The sequence below is a fragment of the Furipterus horrens genome, unplaced genomic scaffold, assembly GCF_987537825.1.
Source record: "Furipterus horrens unplaced genomic scaffold, mFurHor1.1.pri manual_scaffold_9, whole genome shotgun sequence".
In the NCBI taxonomy this organism is placed as follows: Eukaryota; Metazoa; Chordata; class Mammalia; order Chiroptera; family Furipteridae; genus Furipterus; species Furipterus horrens.
In genome coordinates this window covers 47,403,780-47,424,227 of record NW_028327179.1, presented here as the reverse complement: position 1 = coordinate 47,424,227, position 20,448 = coordinate 47,403,780, and the positions used below count along the sequence as shown (strand labels likewise).

At 35.7% G+C, this 20,448-nt stretch overlaps 1 protein-coding gene across 1 annotated transcript in view; it reads right to left on the bottom strand.

Moving 5' to 3' along the window:
* MAGI2 (membrane associated guanylate kinase, WW and PDZ domain containing 2) overlaps positions 1-20,448 on the bottom strand; it is a 1,613,703-nt gene that overhangs the window by 548,768 nt on the left and 1,044,487 nt on the right. Inside the window, exon 4 of the mRNA XM_090287299.1 lies at positions 13,316-13,528. Within this exon, the coding sequence (XP_090143425.1) occupies positions 13,316-13,528 (213 nt within the window). The remainder of the gene's footprint in view (positions 1-13,315; positions 13,529-20,448) is intronic.

Genomic DNA, 20,448 nt, shown 5'->3' with positions numbered 1-20,448 from the left:
GCAAAAGCCCTGCCTACAGGAATTAAGCTGCCACACCCACGGTCCTTAAGCCTGACAGCTAATCACAGATTGAATAGATTAACAACTAAGAAGCCAGACAAAGGCAGTAGATCCCTGGAAGTCTCCAACAGGCTGCCTAGGCCCAGACTGGTAAAGGATCTGATGCCACCAGGGGCAGATCCAGGAAGTGCAGATCATTCTAAGAAGCAACAACAAACAATAGGAGTCACAAAAATGGGGAGACAGAGAAACAACACCCCATCGAAAGGAAAGGTAGAGTCCCCAGGAAGAGTGCTAAATGAAATAGAGGGGAGCCAACTATCAGATATGGAATTGAAAGCACGGATTATGGAGAAGCTCAATGAGCTCAGCGGAAACTACAAAGAACTCCAGAAAAACTACAGTGAACTCCAGAAGAACTATAAGGAACTTACTGAGAATTATACCAGCATCAAAAAGGACATGGAAGCTATCAATAAGAGCCAGGAGGAAATGAAGAATACGATCTCTGAATTGAAGAACACAGTAGAAGGAATTAAAAATAGGCTAGAGGAAGCAGAAGATCGGGTCAGCGAGCTGGAGGACAATGTAGACAAAAACTCACAGACAGTGCAACAAAATGAAAAAAGGCTGAACAAGACTGAAGAGGCTCTAAGACAGCTGCAGGACAACATGAAACATAATAATATCCGTATCATAGGAATTCCAGAAGGAGAAGAAGAAGAGCAAGGAATAGAAAACCTCTTTGAAAAACTAATGACAGAAAACTTCCTTAACATGAAGAGAGAAAGAATCATGCAAGTCCAGGAAGCACAGAGGGTCCCAATGAAGATGAACCCCAATAGGCCCACTTCAAGACACATCATAATTAAAATGCCAACATTCAAAGACAAAGAGAGAATCCTAAAAGCAGCAAGAGAGAAACAACTAATAACATACAAGCGAGCTCCAATAAGGCTATCATCAGATTTCTCAGCAGAAACACTACAAGCCAGAAGGGAATGGCAAAATATATTCCAAGTAATGAAAAACAAAGGCCTACAACCAAGAATACTCTACCCAGCAAGGCTCTCATTCAAAATGGAAGGTGAAATAAGGAGTTTCCAAGACAAAAGAAGGTTAAAAGAATACATCTCCACCAAACCAGTATTGCAAGAGATGCTAAAGGGTCTGCTTTAAGAAGATGAAGAAACAGAGAGAGACAGAGAGGAACACGAGTACAAAGGGGGAAAATGACAATGAATAAGTACTGAAAGAAAGAAGGAACTTCTACCATTCGCAACAACATGGATGGAACTAGAGAGAATTATGCTTAGCGAAATAAGCCAGGCAACAGAAGAAAATTACCTTATGCTATCACCTGTTACAGGAAACTAATGAACAACACAAACAAATGAGCAAAATTGAACCAGAGGTATGTAAACGAGGAATAAACTAACAGTAACAAAGGGGGAGATGGGAGGGAGAGAAGTGGTAAGAAGGGGAAGGGTCTAGTCAAAGAGCATGTATAAATGACCGATGGACATGGACAACTGGGTGGGGACTGAATGTGGGAGAAGGGAGGGACAGGGTGCAGAGAAGCAAGAGGGGGAAAAAAGTGAGACAACTGTAACGGAAAAACAAACAGAAAAATTTTTAGTGGGGGGAAAAAATAAAAATATAAAGAATAGAAATGCAAGTTCAGTGAATATTAGAAGGACAAGGTTTTTCCTTCACACTGTATATATTTTCTCCCTATCTGATCCCTCCAGAATTTGGCATTCTAAAGAAGTAAGTAATGACATAAGTTTCTTTGCATAAAACTAATAAGACCAGTTGTTAATAACGATTTTTTTGACTAAGACTTTGACTGGAATGTCATGCCAAAGGAGACATGCTTGGGTTTTGGTTGTTACCAAAAAGCCCTGAGCAACTGGGACTGACTTTCAAAGGTAATAAAAGTCCACGAGATAAAAGGCCTGGTACCTTGGATGGATGAGCGGTCCATAACAATCTTTCCAGGGAAGGAATGAAGGTTGTTTTCCTGAAAGATGGCTAGAAGGGACCTTAAGGCACAATGGAAAACCAGGAGGACCTGGAAAAGACAGGTGTTTACAGGCAAGGCTGAATGCCAGGTATGTGGATCTGCTTTTGTGCCCTGAAGGGCAGACTGAAGGTCACCCTAAATGTTCCTTGCGTAAGTTCCAGCAAAGCAGAACTAAAGATCATAAGTGATCATTTGCTGCTCTTGTTGTGTTTATGCAAATGAACAGGATAAATTAAAAATGAACTTAATGCAGTCCCTTTAATGACAAGGAGGGTAATCTTAGGGAGAAAAATCAAGATTCAAGGAAGATCACAATGCCCAGTGGTAAACTATAAAGTAGTGCAGCTAACCATCTTTAAAATTTCTTTTCATTTAAAATTTGTTTTCATTTGAAAGTTAAACTATGTCTGTGGCATTATCAAAGATGTTTAATTTACAGGCAAGAAGAATGTCAAATGCCTTGCAACTGGATGTCTTTCCTATAAGACAGTCCTACAGATCTATAAACTTGTGTGTGGGTTATGTTACATAAATTAACATGTGTTTTCTGTTTTCAAAGGGCATAAGCCTACGATCTCATTACCTGAGTGATTGTCTGTACGTATAGAACTCACTTAATCCTGTCTGCATTGCTGCCTCCTGAGACTCACTGGTTTGGCTGAACTAAGTGGCTGAGTTGGTGAAGAACGGGGTGGTCTGTGGGCTTCACTTTAAAACTGGTTTCTCTTTTCTATCCTAATGGCTTGGACAGAAAGAGCCCAGAGGCCTGAGAGGGGGGAAACCTAAAATATTTCCCTCAGTCCAAACTAAGTATAATGGGCAAAAGGGTTTTGGACAGGTGAGATGTACCTGGCATACCTTCCTCCAAAGAAGCCCTTCTTTTCCCTAATGTGGGACATTGAAAAATTAATACCTGTCTTTTGTCATCTAGTGGTTACGGATTGAATGATGTCCTTTAACCCTGTTGCCCCCAGAATACAACAAGGATGCCAGCCTGTTAAACCAAGCATGCCATTGTCCAGAGACAGCCAACCAACCTGGAGTCTGCACGATCCTTCCCCTTGTAGGAAGGCCACCCTCCCCTCCACATCCCCACTCTTATTAGGGATTTCTTGACCCAAGGATAGGTAGGACGACGACCATGTCCAGCTTGAAGCAGCTAGAGGAGCTCGAGACCTTCGTCCATTGTCCTTTATAAGATTGTAAAGGGTCTTAAGTCTGAGAGGGAGGGATTGTTATTTTTTATTGTTAAAATATTTAACTAATTAATTAATTATTTTTTAAAAAAAGAAGAAGAATATATGAAAGGGTGAGCCATGGGCATGGACTTAGGGAGGGGATTGTCGGGGAAGGGGGGTGCTGGGCGGAGGGGAGCAAAGGGGAAAAAATTGGAACTATTGTAACAATATAATCAATAAAATATACTTAAAAAATAAAAGAAAAATAAAAATAATTACTTTTTTGATGTAGTAAAACATGCAGATGGACCAAATCCTAAAGTACAGAGGAAAAAAGTGAAAGATAGGTTTCCCTCCTATTCCTACTCCCAGTGCCCCCAGCGATGCAGTTAGCAAAGATGATTATTTCTTCAGCTCCTTCAGAGATTTTTCTGTGTACATTGTTTACTTTTAGTTGGTGTTTTCTGATTCCTTAGTTCTCTTGAAGTGTTTCTAAGTTCTAAAAAAATGCATTATAAATTTTTTTCATATAAATGATAGAGATTAAAAGAGGGTAGCTCTTAAATTCAGTGGCAATTGATAAATATATATTTTTTCTGAAATGTTAACAAATATTTCATTTCGTTATTTGAGGCCATGAAAGAAACACAAGTCTGGAATAAAATATTAGAATTAGGGAAAGTTAGGGTAATAAGTTTTGAGATAACATATCAATTAAACAAGCAGAATTTAATTCCTAATTCTATAAAGACATTACATTTTATCTGTGATATTTGTAACCAAATTGGATCTCGTTACTGAGAGGGCTAGCTAGGAAAATGTGAATTACTAAAAAACAATATTCAATACCTCAAGATTATTTTATCTTTATCTAAAACAATTACTTACAAGTTCTTTTAAACACTAAAAGAACAATATGGTAAATAATAAAGATAGAAAATTCAAGATCCATAACTGGAAAATAAAAAAGTTTCCAAGTCATAAAAAGCTAAATTGGAAAGAATCACTAGAAAGATGAGTAGAGGGAATTATTTCCCATTAGCAAGGGAGAGAAAGTATATTAATTAGTATATTTTCTTCTTTCTGCAATATTTAAGAATTTTAAACATTTTAATAAAAATAGACTGGAATAGGGCAATAAAATGAATCTTCGCTGTTTTGAAACTATAAATGCTGCACATTTTTTATAATATAATAAATTCTGAAGATATTTATCATTTGAAAACAGGTTTCCCAAATCCTCAACTAACTCTGGGGTGAAAGAAACTGATTCAGTATTTATCATAAGCAAAGTCCAAAGCAAGATATCAAATGAAATATAGGACATGCATGTATTTTACTTTTTAAATCTTGTTTTCAAAATTCTGAAACAAAATGAAGAGACTAATCTTACATCAAACATTAATCACCTTCCAAGAAACATCAAAGAAGCTGAAGAGAAAAAGAAGACGTCTTTTAAAAATCTTGATCTTGGTAACTCAAATGCTATTCTTTGGGGCCAAATTGTAGTCTAGGTATTTTTTTTCTTTCTGGTATTTTTTTTTTATTTGTATGTTCTTTACATGAGGGGAAATATGTCTTCATTTATTTGATGTTCTACAATGTTCTGCAGTTTAGCTACAATGTGTCTAAATACAGATTTTCTTTTTTTTCACAATAGTAGCTCTGTTTATTTATTTATTTTTTAAAAGTATGTTTTATTGATTATATTGTTACAATAGTTCCAATTTTTCCCCACTTGCTCCCCTCCACCCAGCTAGGTGTTTCTTGATGAGAACAAGAAGTCAATTAGGAGGAAAAAGATAAGGGTGCTATTCCCAAAGATGGAGCTATATAGAAGGAATGAGTGCACAGATAGACTTTATTAAGGTACCTTAACCCTTCAGTGATAAAGACTAGCTAGGAATAACTAGAGCAATCTGAGATTCCACACCAAAATAATAATCACTTCTATAAGGAGGAATATGAGGAAAGAAGACAGAACACAGGGTGAAAATCAGAACTTAAGAGAACAAATCTTCTTCTGAAGAATCCTCTGTTCATTTGGGTCCTACTTCTTTGTTTTTCCATTTTTTGGTGTTTGTTTCTATGTATTAGGTAGTTTTGCAAAGAATCTGGTGCAGGCCTATTTCAGAAGTGCCTGTGACTGTCCCTGGGCAATCTGATTGGAGCTATGAGTGATCCACAGCTTGTGGCTCCCTCTGCTGGGTCTGGATGGGTGCAGAAAGGATCAAGCTGCGCACCAACACTTGGCTTTTACCAGCACCGGACCCAAGCAGAGTCAGCTAAAGACTTAAAGCTCCCAGAGATTCACATTTGCCTGTAAGCTTTCTGTCAGGCTTATAGAGTGAAAGTACCTCCAGCTATACTCCTCATGAGCCTGGCTTAAGCTCCACAGGGTAGGGTCAGAGAGATTCCTGCAGATGGGGTTATTGTTTTCCTCTAGGCTGATGCCATATGAAGGAGAGTGCTCTGCCCAAGAATGATGACTTCTGCAGTATGGAGAATGACAGAGCACAGGGACCTTGGAGGGTAATCCTTCAGCCCTTTCTCCTGAGCCACCAACCCCAGACTCTCCTCTGTGGCTCTAGTCTGCACTGCCCTCCCTCTGATAGGACCCAGGTTAGGTGGCTGCAAATGAAATTTTGTGTTTTCGCCCTTTAAAAGGTTCTCTGCGTCTCTAGCCATCTCTCTTGGGTGGACAGAAATCCTGCTGCTTCTCATAGTCAGATATTATTTGGGTTCCTTTCCTGGCTCTGATGTTCTACGCTGGGGAGCCCAGCTTGTGGTTTGGACCCCACACTTCTCAGGAGGAACCCTCCTCACACCTGCTGAACTATCCCTCCAGAAGTTCCCAGCAATTCCACTACTAGAGATTAATCTGAAGAAACTCAAAACACCAATTCAAAAGTATATAAGCACTCCTATGTTCATTGCAGTGATATTTACAATTGCCAAGATTTGGAAGCAGCCCAAGTATCCATTAGTAGATGAATGGATAAAACAACTATGGTACGTTTACACTATGGAATACTTCTCAGCTGTAAAAAAGAAGAAGGTTTTACCTTTTGCTACAGCATGATGGACCTGCAGAACATTATGCTAAGTAAAATAAGCCAGTCAGAAAAAGACAAATACCATATGATTTCACTCATATGTGAAATCTAATGAAAAAATGAACTAACAAGCAAAACAGAGACATACTCATAGAGAGCAGGCTAACAACTCTTGGGGAGTGGTTAGGGGGTAGAGGGATAGAGAAAAATGAAAAGGATTCATGGACATAAACAACAGTATGGTGATTATGTGGGGAAGGTGGGTGGGTGGGTAGAGGTGGAAGAGGATATAAGTTGGATAAATGGTAATGAAAAAACAAAAACAAAAAAATAAATGCTACCCTGGTGGTTCTTGCTTGTTCTGCATTCCTTGTTCATGTATCAAATCTCTCTCTCACACACATAAGTCCTCAGAGAAGGTTGAGTGCAAAATCACAAAAATGCTGAATCAGTTTTGAGGGCAGGAAAAAGTTCAAATAATGTATAGCTTTCAGTTTAATTGCAAAGTGAGTCTGCCTTGATTTAAGGTGACATTGCTGAAACTACTAGTTATTTCACTTTTGCTCAATGGTGTAGTTATAATTACTACCATAGTTCACAACAGTAAACTCTAACATGATTATCTTGTTACTCTATAATCACATCTAGATAATAAGAACATTTTACACTAGGGCAGTTTTAACTTTTAAATAATTCTTTTAAAAAATGATAGAATGCCCCCTCCCCATTAAAAATGGAATATCTAATTTGCAATAGCCCCAGAAATTTGTCTCTTCAATGGAGAGATAAAATCCATGATGTGTTTGGGAATAAGATCAAAAAAGTATATAAATCTGAGTGGATACACACATCACAGTCTCTGTGAACCCACACTAAAATAAGCAGGGAATAGGCGTTGGGGTGGTTTCAGAGTGGGCTATTATTTGCAGGAAAACAGCGAGATTCACTACGGAGGACATAATTCTTTTGACAGTGACAGGACCTCATTCACAGAAACAGGACTGATGGTACATGCACAGTCAGCGTGCCAAGCGGCACAGGACCTGGAGGCAGGTCCCTAATGGTGAACTGAGATCATTGCTGAGGACACTTGGTGATCACATAAGGGACACTCTGTTTGTTCTCTGGGAGATGCAGTTCATTTGCACTAATTGCCGGCTTGGGGGCCTGGAGAAGGCAGCTCTGTGTACGCATACTGTATTCCCTTTGTTGGCGAAGGTAGCTCTCACAGGGCCCTGTTCCTCCCGGCATTGTGTGTGTGTGTGTATTAACAGAGAGATTTAGCTGCTTTAAAATATATGTGCATTTCTAATTCTTTGCACTAGGCTTACTAATAGCTGGTGAAAGGAAGTTACAATATAATAGTGAATTACTTTCCGGAAAAGTTTAGGAGATAATTCATGAAATAAAAGAAATCCAAGAAAGCTTAACCCAATTACTGTGGTTTATAGGATTTGCTTTTCTTCAGAAAATTTTGATCTTTAAAAAGAAATTCTATTTATCTATTAACCACCCATCTATTTTTGGTATTTTTACAGTTAGAGAGATTGAATAATTCTCATCTTTAAGAATATATTTTCAAAAGTGTAGTTCTGCATAACTTTCTTTAGTTTTCAAATAACGTTTGAAGAAATGTAAGATCAGGAATCTTATATGCTTTGAACTTAGGAACAATGCATGTTGAAGACATGAAAAAGTGTAAAATGAGTGTGAACCACATCTAGTCATGTTATAGTAAAACTCTGACATTCTCTAGAGGATTGTTGACTAAAACATAAAGATTTACTAAGAGCTTGAAATATTTAAAGATACTTACTAATCATTGAGATAGGTAAACAAAAAAGTAGAAATGGTCCTTATTTAAACAATGTTTACATAATGTGTGGGGATGCCAGATAGGCACATTATAAAAAGTTACCAATGAGTACCAAGCTAACCAACACCTCCCAAATGAATGAGAATAGTAAATTATATTTCCATAATTCAGAGATGGGCAGTCTCAACTTTTCATTATGGGAGTCAACAAATAATTTCAATGGATTATTAAAAATTTTATTAAATTTGAATAAAAAAATACAAGGTACAAATAGATGAGAAAGGCCTAATCAGATAGGAGAAGGTAAAAATGTAGAGGAGAGAAGAGAGTGGGGGAGTGACAGGAGCCAAGCTAACAGAGATGTTGCAGTCAAATGTGGGGAGACCTGAGTGGCTGCCCAATAGGTCTGAAGCAGCAGAAATAGAAGCTTCTTTAAGTTTTGAGAAAGATAGTTACATGACCATGTGCAGGTTCAACAATTTCTAATGGATTAAGGAATAACAGGAAATTGGAGAGGGATGGAGCCTGGAGGGATGTAGGTCAGTCAGGAGACTGTGATGCACAAATGAGGTGATAGCCTAGGATGAAGCAGTGACATTTAGCAGAAAGAGAAGAAAGCTAAAGGACTAGTGACATTTTATACTCAATGATATATATGTATATCAAGATGGGGAAGAAGAATAAAAACTCTGAGCTATTTGGGTAAAAAGAATTAGATAAAATAGGTAGAGGACTTTGTGAGTTGGCTTGCTTGTTTTATAGAAGAGTTTAAGTGGAATGTTGAATTTAAGTTGAAGAAATGCTTAGGTGGGGCAGTTCAGGGAGCAGTAGTTAGAAATATGGCCATAGAACATAAGAGAAAAGTGAAGGTTGCAGGTGAATTTATTTGAAGCCATGGGGCTGGATGTCAACTCTAACAAGATAAAGATGTATAAATATAGGTGAGGTTAATATCAAGGGAAGGTTTTTTGGGCATATGAATTTTAACTATCAGCTTAAAGACAGATCCTCTAAGATGATGTAGTATATATCATCCTTGCAAGCATTAGATCCAACACCACTGCCATGAACCAAGTGAAGGATGAATATAACGGAATACAATGTAGATAAAATACACTGAGCTGCACCATTGTGATTTACCTTTTAGAGGCCAGGAGTCACTCTGTCCTCAGTGTGGCTGACAGCCCAGGATAGGTTCAGGTATTCAGATGCTCAGATCTCAATTCTGCTACCAAATGAACTATTACTTTAGTTAAGCACCTTAAGCTAAATTTCAGCATTTCATATTCATTATGTAAATACTATGATTATGGGATTAGGAATAACATATGTCAGAGAGAGAAACATTTATGATTTGAGATGCAGAAAGATCATTACATATCTTTTCTAGGTGATATGGGCTAAATTCATGTGTCTGATGTAATTCTGAACAAAAAAGAGACTCCTCACATAAAATGAGTATTCACACACTTTATGTAACTTCACTTTAAAATTGTTAGTAGAATTTAATAAAGAAATTACATATTTAAAAGTGGTCACTGACTTTACATAGATGTGGTCCAAGAGAAAAAGAAATATTAACATATAGTTCTAGCTATAAACTACAGTTCAAAGGACAAATGATGAATAAAACAAGTAATAGAGGAAAATTGAGGACTCTTTGAAAACCTTTACTTACATAAAGAAAATAGTTCTTTTTTTGGTAAAGTATATAAAGAGTTAAATATTGGTAGGTTTGATGCTTATATACATAAAGATATTGTAAAAACTAAGAATTTTTATATCTCCAGAGGGAGATCACATACACATGACTTGGTAGGTAGAAATTTATAAAGCCACTTTTAAATATGTATAAGTAAAATGGTAGTCATGTGTTTGCTATTGCTAAGAAATATATTTGTGCTTCTATTTGTTGGTACAGGATTCAGAATGGCATGGCAGCTAAGAACATGGGTTCTGGATTTAGACTTATATATGAATTACAGTTACTGATCAAATTATTTAACTATAGTGCACTTCAGTGTCCTAATCTGCAACATAGTACCTAGCTAATAGGACTGTTAGGAGAATTAAATGAACTAATACATATAATGAGTTAGGAAGTTTCTAGTACATGATAAGCATCCATACAAAGTTAATTTTTATATTATTATAAATATTTTGGTAATGGAATAAAGTTACCTCAGTAAGGTTTTTTCACTCTTCAAATATCCTTCTCATTGATTACACTATTTATGTTCTTGAATTGATGTCTAATGTTAATTGCTATTATAGGCTCTTAGTTGCTATAGGGCAGTGTTAACTAAAACTTAAGCAAGTTTTCTCAGTACTGTTTGAAGTGTACTATATTTGGTGAATAAGTAAGGGAAGAAAACAGAGGCAGGACAAAGACCCTGTCCTGGAACAATATGTGATCAGTCTCAATAGGTGAAGAGTTGGGTGAATATATATGAGAGGAGAACAGAGAAATCCTAAAGTTTACATTGAATAAGTATAAAGAAAACAAAGACATTTCAGAGATGGGAGTTGTCAAAAGGTTTCAAATAAGAGATTATGGACCTATTTTCTGTTGTGGAGCTGCTTCTTCCATCTTTGAACTCTGGGTGAAAAGCTGCCTAATTTACACATTTCTCACCTCTCACATGGGAAAGAAAAAAGACATAAGGGCCACTTGCCCAGCCAGGCTTTTAGAACCACTATTTGTGGCATCTGTTGACCATCCAGAAGTTGCAGAGTTGTCCTAGACAGCTGTTCTTTATCATCTTCAGGCTGAGAGGTTCAAAGACAGTCATATAGCTAGGGCTGGTCAAGAAGAGTTCAGACCAGTTGATTTTCCTTGAGCCCTTAAAGAGTTCCTAGCCATAAAACACCCCATTCCTCATGTCAAGGTATTAATAGAAGAGAATGATACTTTCTAAATTCACTATGCCTCCAAATTAAATCAATTTCTAGTTTAATAATTTCTGAATCAAAAAATGCTTATTTGATTTACTCTTATACAGAGTAGAAATGAAATTAAAACCAATGATTCAGGCCTAACCAAGAACATCTATTTTACAATTTTAACTATTAGATACTAACTAGTAAGAAATTCTGTAGTTGCTCTTTAACTCCAAACTTCTTTTTTTTTGTGATTACTGCTTTCTTTCAACTGAGTTGTTATATTTCTTACATCTAGATCAACTTAGAAAACTATGTACTATCTACTTAACTTAAATCTATTACATGATGAAAAGTAAATATTTTGACAAAGGTATTTCAGAATCAGAAAAAGAGAAGGTACCACCCAGCTTGCTCAGCTGGTTGAGCATCATCCCTCAAAGCAAAAGGTTGCTGGTTCAAATCCCTGTCAGGGCACATGCCTGGTTGTAGTCCCTGGTTGGGGTGTTTGTGAGAGGCAACCAATTGATGTTTCTCTCCCTCTATTTCTCCCTCCCTTCCCCTCTCTCTAAAAATAAATAAGTAAAATATTTTTTTTTAAATGAGAGAAGGTATCTATTTTCTTGAAAATTACCAGGTTATTTAATAATGAACAAGTTACATTATGCAGCTAAAGTGATTTTTAGCATTTGTAAATGACTGCCAGATTCAGAGAATGTTTTAAATCAGTACATTAATGGATAACTATCCTTCTTTGAGTAATCAAGATGTATGCACTTTTTAAGGTTTTATACTTTGGTTGGTATAGATTAGATTTTAGTTTCCTTATGTTCAATGAAGAACAATTTGCAGGTACTATGAACAAGGAAGGTAAAAAATAAGTTTATAAAACTTCCTTTGACTAAAATAATTGAGCATGAAAATTCAAATACTATGTCACTATAGAAGCAGTATAATTATAAACAAAAATACAGACATCAAAGTAGTTGTAGGAAATATCTAAAGAATAATATCTTTACAAGGTGCATGTGTCAACATTTTTTTAAGAGCTGTAACTTAGCCCTTAGAGTTTCAGTGTCCACTAAAATGTTATTATTTAAAAAAATAAATAGAACAAAACTGTGGAAACTTAAGCTAAGAGGCTAAGACAATGCCATAGCTTTGTCTTTAAAAATTTGTTTTACTTATTTATTTTCAGAGAGAGGGGAAGGGAGGGAGAAAGAGAGGGAGAGAAACATAGATGTAAGAGAGAGACATCAGCTGGCTGCCTCTCACATGCCCCTGACCAGGGACCTCGCCCACAAACCCAGGCATGTGCTCTGACTGGGAATTGAACCAGTGACCTTTCAGTTCACAGGCCAGCACTCAATCCACCGAGCAACACTAGCCAGGGCAATTTTGTTTTGGTAACATTTAATTATCAATAATATTATGAAGAAAATATTTCACAAATAAAAATTTGGCATTCTATTAGTAATAAGCCTAAGAAAATAACAAATTCATACCTTGCACAGACATACTTTATATCTATCTAATATTCTTTATATATGTGAAATGAATGATCATAAATTAAAGAGATAACAATTGGTTTCCTTATTCAAGGGTAGCTGTTTTCAAAATGTCAATGTATAAAAATGCATTCTCTTCATTGCTAGATAGGATGTTAAGGGTGGGCAGATAAATAATGGGCATTATATAGGCATAGTCATTTTGAGGACTGTCTTCATTGAAGTTGTTAATTAAATCACATAACACAACCTCGACAGATCTACAAGTATAGTAAGATTTCTTCCTTTTTTCCTCATTCAAGTATACGCTTGTTGATTTTAGAGGGAGGGGAAGGAAGGGATAGAAACATCAATATGAGAGAAGCATCAATTAGTTTCCTTTCATAGGCTCCCCAACAGGGGGCACAATGAAACCCAAGCATGTGCCCTGACCAGGAATTGAACCCACGACCTTTAGGTTTGTGGGACAATACCCAACCAACTGAGTCACTCCAGCAGGGCTAAGTAAGATTTCTAAGGATAGATTTTACCTAATATAACTAAGAAAGACCTCAGAACTTTACACAGTCATATTGATAACTTGTAACACCTTTTAAGAAGTTTAAACCATTCAATATATTGCCTTTAATATTATATAATTGAAACCAAAAGTTGAGGAAGTTGATGAATTGCTTATATGTCAAAATTAAAACTAATAAATTGAATACAAGAATCATGTTCTTTCCATCTGATATAATCTCCCCCTCAAGCTAATTGTAAACATATATATATGTATATGAACATACAGATATAGATATATTTAGTTATATCTAAAAGAGCCGATGAACCTGTAACAAACACAAATGACTAACCTGGTGTTACTACTCCATTTCCATTGACCACAGGCCTCTCTTCCTCCTCCTCCTCAGGAGGCTCTATACTTGCTTTCTCCATGTTGCTTACTGATTTATTCCTCTTCCGTTTTCCTTCAGCACTTGCAGTGGCTCCTGGAAGTATCTGGTCTGTTACATTTAATAATAATGGTGCTGGTTCTGCTGGAGGCTTTGGGGTACCGTAGTAATTGTCTGCAAATGTTTAAAAAAACATTATGGAGTTAAAACTTTTCCTACTATGTACATAACTTGTAAGAAATGACAAATTTGTATCATAGTTTATACATATATATGTATTTTACACAAACACACATATATATATATTAATCTTTTCCAATTTCATTTGTTGCTTCTGTTGTATTGAGCTTTAGTCCTTAAAAGATATAGATCTTTCTTCATTCTCACCTTTGTGCCAATCCAAAATATAGTCTTATGTATTAGTCTGATATGGCACAGCGCGACTTCAAAATTGCTTAAAATTTTTTGATAACAGGCCTTGATTATAATCTTTAAAAAATAATTATGTCTGAATAAGGGTACAGATATCTTTTATTTTTTGGTTTTAGCAAATCTCACAACATTCTAGAAAGGCAAAGCACATCATGCTTTTCACCAGCTTTCAAAGGGCTCTGGCTGTCATCCTTGATGTGCATAGTGTCCTGTTTAGAGCTGTATCTCCATGCCAGTTTGGTGGTTCCCATGCCTTCTGACAGTGGGTCTGCTGCCCACAGAATGCTTCAGATTACCACATCTCTTTCCCACAGCTCCAAGGTTTGAGCTATGAAATCGTTTGTTTCTTCCATTAATCTAAGAGACTTTTTGAAGAAGGAGACTCTTATTTCTCTCTGTAATAAGAGCCTGGCACATAGTAGGCACAGAATAAATGCTTACTAAGTGAACATTTTTATATATTCAAGAAGTTATTTTACTTAAAATAGTCTAAGATGTTGATTGGTAAAGAATGTAGTGTTTTGTTTTGTTTGGAAATCAATGTTATACTTTTATCAACTTCAAACTCATATTGGTGTTTTCAGTGAATTAACTGAATAATTTTTGCACTCATTTGCTTACTCATTCATTAAAATATTTATTCAGTACTGACTACACACCCAGGCACTCCTCCATTATGTCTGAGAGACTATGAAATGATGAATAGAATACAATCCTTGTCTTCTAGATGCTCAACCATCAGGTATGGAGGACAGGCACATTTGACATCAAGCAGATAAGCTTTAAAACAGGAACTAGGATTAAGTACTACAATCAGAGAGACATGAAGTAGGAAGCCAGCCCATCTGCAGAGGCCACTGAAGGCAACTGGGAAAATTGTGCTGTGACAGAAACACTACTCAGTTAGAAGTCATGAGTTCCAGACCTGGCTTTTCTACACATCTACAATAAGTTACTTAACCCTAGTAAAGCAAAATTTATCTATAAACTGGGAAAGGAAAAACATTATAATCACCTGTGTTTGGGTTACAAACAACCAAAACCTACCCTAGTTAAGTTAAAGTAATAGGGATGTAGTGAAAAGACAAGAGATAGCTATTTGGTGAAGTGACTGAAAAACCTTGGGGAAAATGGGCAGAAACAAAGCAGTTCAGTCGGGACACCCAAGTTGCCTCTGCTGGCCCCATTAGCTGAAAACTCCGCTGATCCAACCGCCGCAGGCACAGCCTCAGTGGGAATGAGCCCCATGCTTTTCTCAGGGACTGATTCGTTCATTTTCGGGAAAACTTTCAGGCAGGGTTGTCTCATTGGCTGAGCCTTGGTCACATGAGAGCCTTTGAGCTACCTAGTGAGAGCAAGATAGTGGCTGCTTTCCTGTGATTCAGGAAGACAGAGGCAGAGCCCTGCCCCCCATCCATTCGATCTCTGAACTCTCCCCAAGCAGAAGGGTCTTGGGATGCTGCGCAAGCAAAAATGACAAACATCTGTTACACCTGCCCTTCTCACTGGGCTGTTGTGAAGATGAATGTATGAGGAAGAGCTTCAAAAACTGTAAAATTGCAGGGGTTTTAGTGGCAGTGTAAACCGCATGCTGGCACAAAATAAGCTAATATTCTGAAGGCTAGCTGTGCCGCTAATACTGTTGCTCATTTTCATAGATAGTCACAGTAACAGTAATACAAGGGAAAAAATAGTATTACCATGTACAGTGATTCTTATACATGTAGAACTTTTATACATAAGTCTGCAAAGTGAATGATGCACATTTTGCTAAAGGTTACTTTCTAATTTGATTTAGAGCAGTTAAAATGAGTCAGACCTTTAAATGTAATGAACAAATTCTGAGTGAACAAAAACTGCTAGTTGCTCCCTAGAAGTCTGTGACGGTATTTCAGCATCCCTAAGGGCTGGCACCATTATCAGTAGTACTGCTGTACTTGCTACGCTTTCTATAGAATCTCATTACTTACTTCTTATCTAACAAACACATGTTAACATAGTACATAACCCTACATGTCCCAATAAACAATATAACTTTAAGTGTTTTTTTCCAGTTTGTCTTTTATGGTTTAAATTACCCTGAAGTAGAAAGAAACCTTTTACTAATTAGAAATAAATGCACAGCTCAGGCTAAACATAAATGTTAAGTAATAGATCTTGTTGAATTTACATTGCTAAATAATTACACCTACTGGCATGTCATGAGATTATAAATTACATATCAATATGCTATTTCTAAAATTAATACTTCAGATTAAATTTTAGATATAGAACAATATGAATCATTAGTCATGATTATCTTTACTAGCAATAATAATGACAATTTAAAATAGGCACAGAAATAACCCCTATAGTTACTACACTTGAGAAATATAATTCATGGAGCATAGGGTTTTACCACAAACATGATGCATAGAACAAGGAAGTTACAAATAGGTACACCAACTTGAAGAATCAGCCAGGTAGTCAGGTGGTTAAGTCACTGCAGTGGTTCCCTGTTGTAATTCTATACAAATCCATATACTAAGATGGTGTGCCTTTTTTCACATGCAAAAATAAATAAATAAACACCAAAAACAATTTTTAAATATAATTTGGAAATACTGTCCCATTAAGAATGAAATGCCTCTATGCACAGTGCCAGCATTCAGTGAATCTAAACCTCAAAATACCATAATCATACATTGTAATATTCAACAGCACAGATCATTATGAGATAAAAATGATTTTGAATCCCGTGTTCCCTAATCTGGCTGCCTCTTTCTATCTTTAAATTGATTGAGTTAAAGTGAGAATGTGGGGCTATAACTAAAGTTACAAAAGCTATCCAACTACTGCTATTATTACCATCAGCATGACCTCCACTTACTGAGCTGGACACTGTAATAGGCATTTTAATTATGCACTCTTGTATCAAATGAGCATTAGAATAACTCTTACTCCACAGCGCTTTTAGAAAGATTAATGATAGTGAAGGGATAGGTGCTCAATATATGTTGGCTAATTTTGGCATTTATTCATCATGACACAGTATGAAGTCATTCCGCCTCTGAAGTTAAATAAAAATGGTGGCTTTACAAAATTAAACTATAATATTTTGCAATATTATACAGAAAGCAAGTGGAGAACCTGTATCTGGTTGACTTAAGAACCTAATCTCTTTTCAAAATATTATATTGCCTCTTAACAGAAAAGTGTGAGGAAATTTGCAACCTGCCCAGAGCTTCATGCTGCTAAAAGATTTCAAAGCCACAACCAAAAAGCACAAATGTATCACTTTCAAGAGGGAAAGGTAATAATTGCTACCGAATCATAAAGCAGGGACATTTTATGGGATTTTTCCCCTCTTCTCTTCCAAAAATGTGTGTGTGTGCACATGTGTGTGCTATGGAGCAGGCATATAGGATTTTCAAAGCCCACTTTTTACTGAATACATTTCTACCTGAAAAGAATAATCTACTCATGAGCAGTTTCACATAAAATTCACTAACTCTGTTGTTGAATATGATGGCAAAATAGAAACATATAAAATTGTTCATTTACTTCTATTATAATTAGAATAATCTACAAATCCACAGTCTTATTTTTAATCAATGCCTATAATATAAAGAAGCAATTATTTGAAGTACTTGATTTATTCTTCAGCTTTTTAAGTATTTACAAGAATTAAAAATATAAATATATAATTATTGCAAAGTGAAACAGGTAAATGAACCCATTTCTGACATTATAAATGTAGAAAAGCTTTCTAGAAATCTGAATAAAAAGAATAGTCTATAAAAATCAATAATTGGTTTTATAATAATAAAAATTTTAGTAAATGCTCATTTATACCAGAGACTGTTATGCTAATGTTTTGCAAAGGGGAAGGGATTAGAACAGCTTACATTGTTATAAACTAAACTTGCCTAGGGAGTCCTTGGGAAATCTAAGCCATTATCCACTTTTATGTAGACTCATTCCTTAATCATCGAGAAGAGACGAAAATAGAAAAATAGCTTTCTAGGTAACTTTTCATGTATTACACACAGACTATCATGGAATTACTCCTCTGCTTTCTCCTTACTTGTTAGATCACATAACTTTTTCAAAAAGTCTTAGCCTAAGTTTTAAAAATAATGTTTTTGACTTTCTTCTGACCTGTCTAGGTTTATTTTACCCCACATTGTTTTTACCAGTGAAGCCAAAGGGAACAAAGGAGTAGGAAATTATTCCACTGAATTATTATAAATTGTTCCCCTTTTTTGTACATCTATTCTTTATTAAAGGGTAATAGACACCAAAATAGTATTTTTGAAGATGTAACATACTCTTTATGCCTTAATGTTCTGATTGTAAAAAGAAGAGAAAAAAACACTAAAAACTAATTTATGTATGAGGATATTTAAAAATTGTAGGAGTAAACTTATTTCCAACACAAGTTTTCCTTTTAAACGTGATTAGTTTTCTTGATGAACACATGTGATTTATTAGTTAGCTCATTTGTCCTTTTAAGTAGTAGACCCAGGTACTGACTGTTTTTTAGTCCTTTGAGGGTATAAAAATAACATGTGCAGGTTTCACATCAAATAGCCATAGATCTTTCCAGATGGCACTGAAGTGGAAATGGGTTTTAGAAAGGTAATATTCTTATCTTCAACGTACCTCACAGATTAAGGTCTTGACCCACATTTCTCCCCAGTCATCTCAGTGCGTTTATTCTTATTTTGCTAACCAGAAAGAAGAATGATGGTTTAGTAGAAGAGAGATGATTACCTACAGGGCCTCTGGGCATGCAGACAACACAGCCCATCCCTGGGACCCCAGAGAATTTAAGAAAATGTCATTGTGTTGGAAACAATGTGCAGCAAAATTTAAGAATCTCTCTCTTTTTTAAAAAAGTTTTATAAATGGAGTGTATTGATTGATACTGGACTTTTTAACAGCACCTGGAAAATTGACTCTGACATTAAATGGAGAGAAGAGATTTGGAGCTCCAGGCCCACTCATAATTAATTACATTAGAAACCTGTCAGATCATAAGTAAACAATTGTTTTTATACACATCAGAGATTTATATTTTTATAATAAAAACAAATAAAACATGAGAGGTTTCTAAATTCAAACATTAATACATGTTTAACATATTACACAGGGATAGCAATGAGTTAAAATGAGTACCAAAATTATCATACCTCTTGTCAGCCATGGCAAGAATCACAGTCATATGGCTATAGAATTAGTAAGTTAGAAATTCTATAAATACAAAACAAAGTTAGCAAATGTAACCTAGAAAATATTCTACTTTTATAAAATTACACTTCCGACAAGAAAATAAGGTTTGGAATCTCATTTTAGAATGCTTTTGGTCGACTGATTGAAAGTTTTGTAAGCAGCTCTGATATTATACTTAAATATGGTCTCCCCACAAAAGGTATAATTTCCTCAACATGTCGTAGGTAGCATGAAACTAAGACTATAAAAACTCTCCAACATCAAAAAGATAATGTACTTTTCTCTTGTGGTGAAAAGTGTTTATTTCATATGTCCCAGGAACAGGAAAAACAGCCAAAGTGGTATTTTGTGACTGATACCTGTACTGAACAGCGAATTTTGTGAAAGTTCATTGTAGAAGGTGCCTTTCAAAGTATGTACAACTGTGTAAACAATGTGAAAGTTTGTTTTTTCACATGTGGAATTGATTTATTCTGAAACAAACCTCACCTAAGAATTTCAAGTTTATTTTAAATTGAATGATAGTTTCACAGTATGAGCTCAATGACCTACATTGTAAAATTTACTATCTTCCATTGTTCATTAATATTCTCCAGAAATTATGTAGATGGTGTAATCTGACTAACATTTTCTGAAACACTTTGCAAGATCTCACCATATTGCTTGTGGTCATTCTCACCGAGTTTTTGTTTATTTATATTAGCAAATGTGGACAAATCTTTGTTAAATGTAACTGTCCACAAACTGGCTAGGACAACTGGTTAGCTTATTTAAAAGATATTAGATACCCTTCCTTTTAGTGAGTCTTCCCTTCAGGAATTATTCAGAAAAGTTTAGAATATTTCCCACTTATGCAAAATAACATACGTAAAGGAAGGAAATCTTCGACAGAACAGAAAAAAATACATATGATTTACAATATCAAATATACATCTGCTTTCAAAGTAAGCATTTGAACATTACAACAAATGTAACATAAAAAATTTACAAGCCCAATCCATAAACATATCATATTTAAATAATATTAAATCCTGTAGAGCTTCACTTTCTAGTAAAAATATAATATGAGCAATAAATATAAGCCACATATGTAATTTTAAATCTTTCTAGTTAGTCACACTATAAAAGCAAAAAGGTGCCCTGGCTGGTGTGGCTCAGTGGATTGAGCTTCGGTTCGGTTCCCAGTCAGAGCACATGCCTGAGTTGCAGGCCAGAGCCCCAATTGAGGGTGTGCGAGAGGCAACCAATTGATGTCTCACACATTGGTGTTTCTTCCCCTCTCTTTCTCCCTCCCTTCCTCTCTCTCTAAAAATAAATAAGAAAAATCTTTCAAAATTTCTTAAAAAAAGCAAAAAGGTGAAAGTTATTATAATAATATTTTACTTTACCCAATGTACCCAAAATATTATCATTTCAATACGTGTTCAATGCAAAAAGTTGTGAGTGCA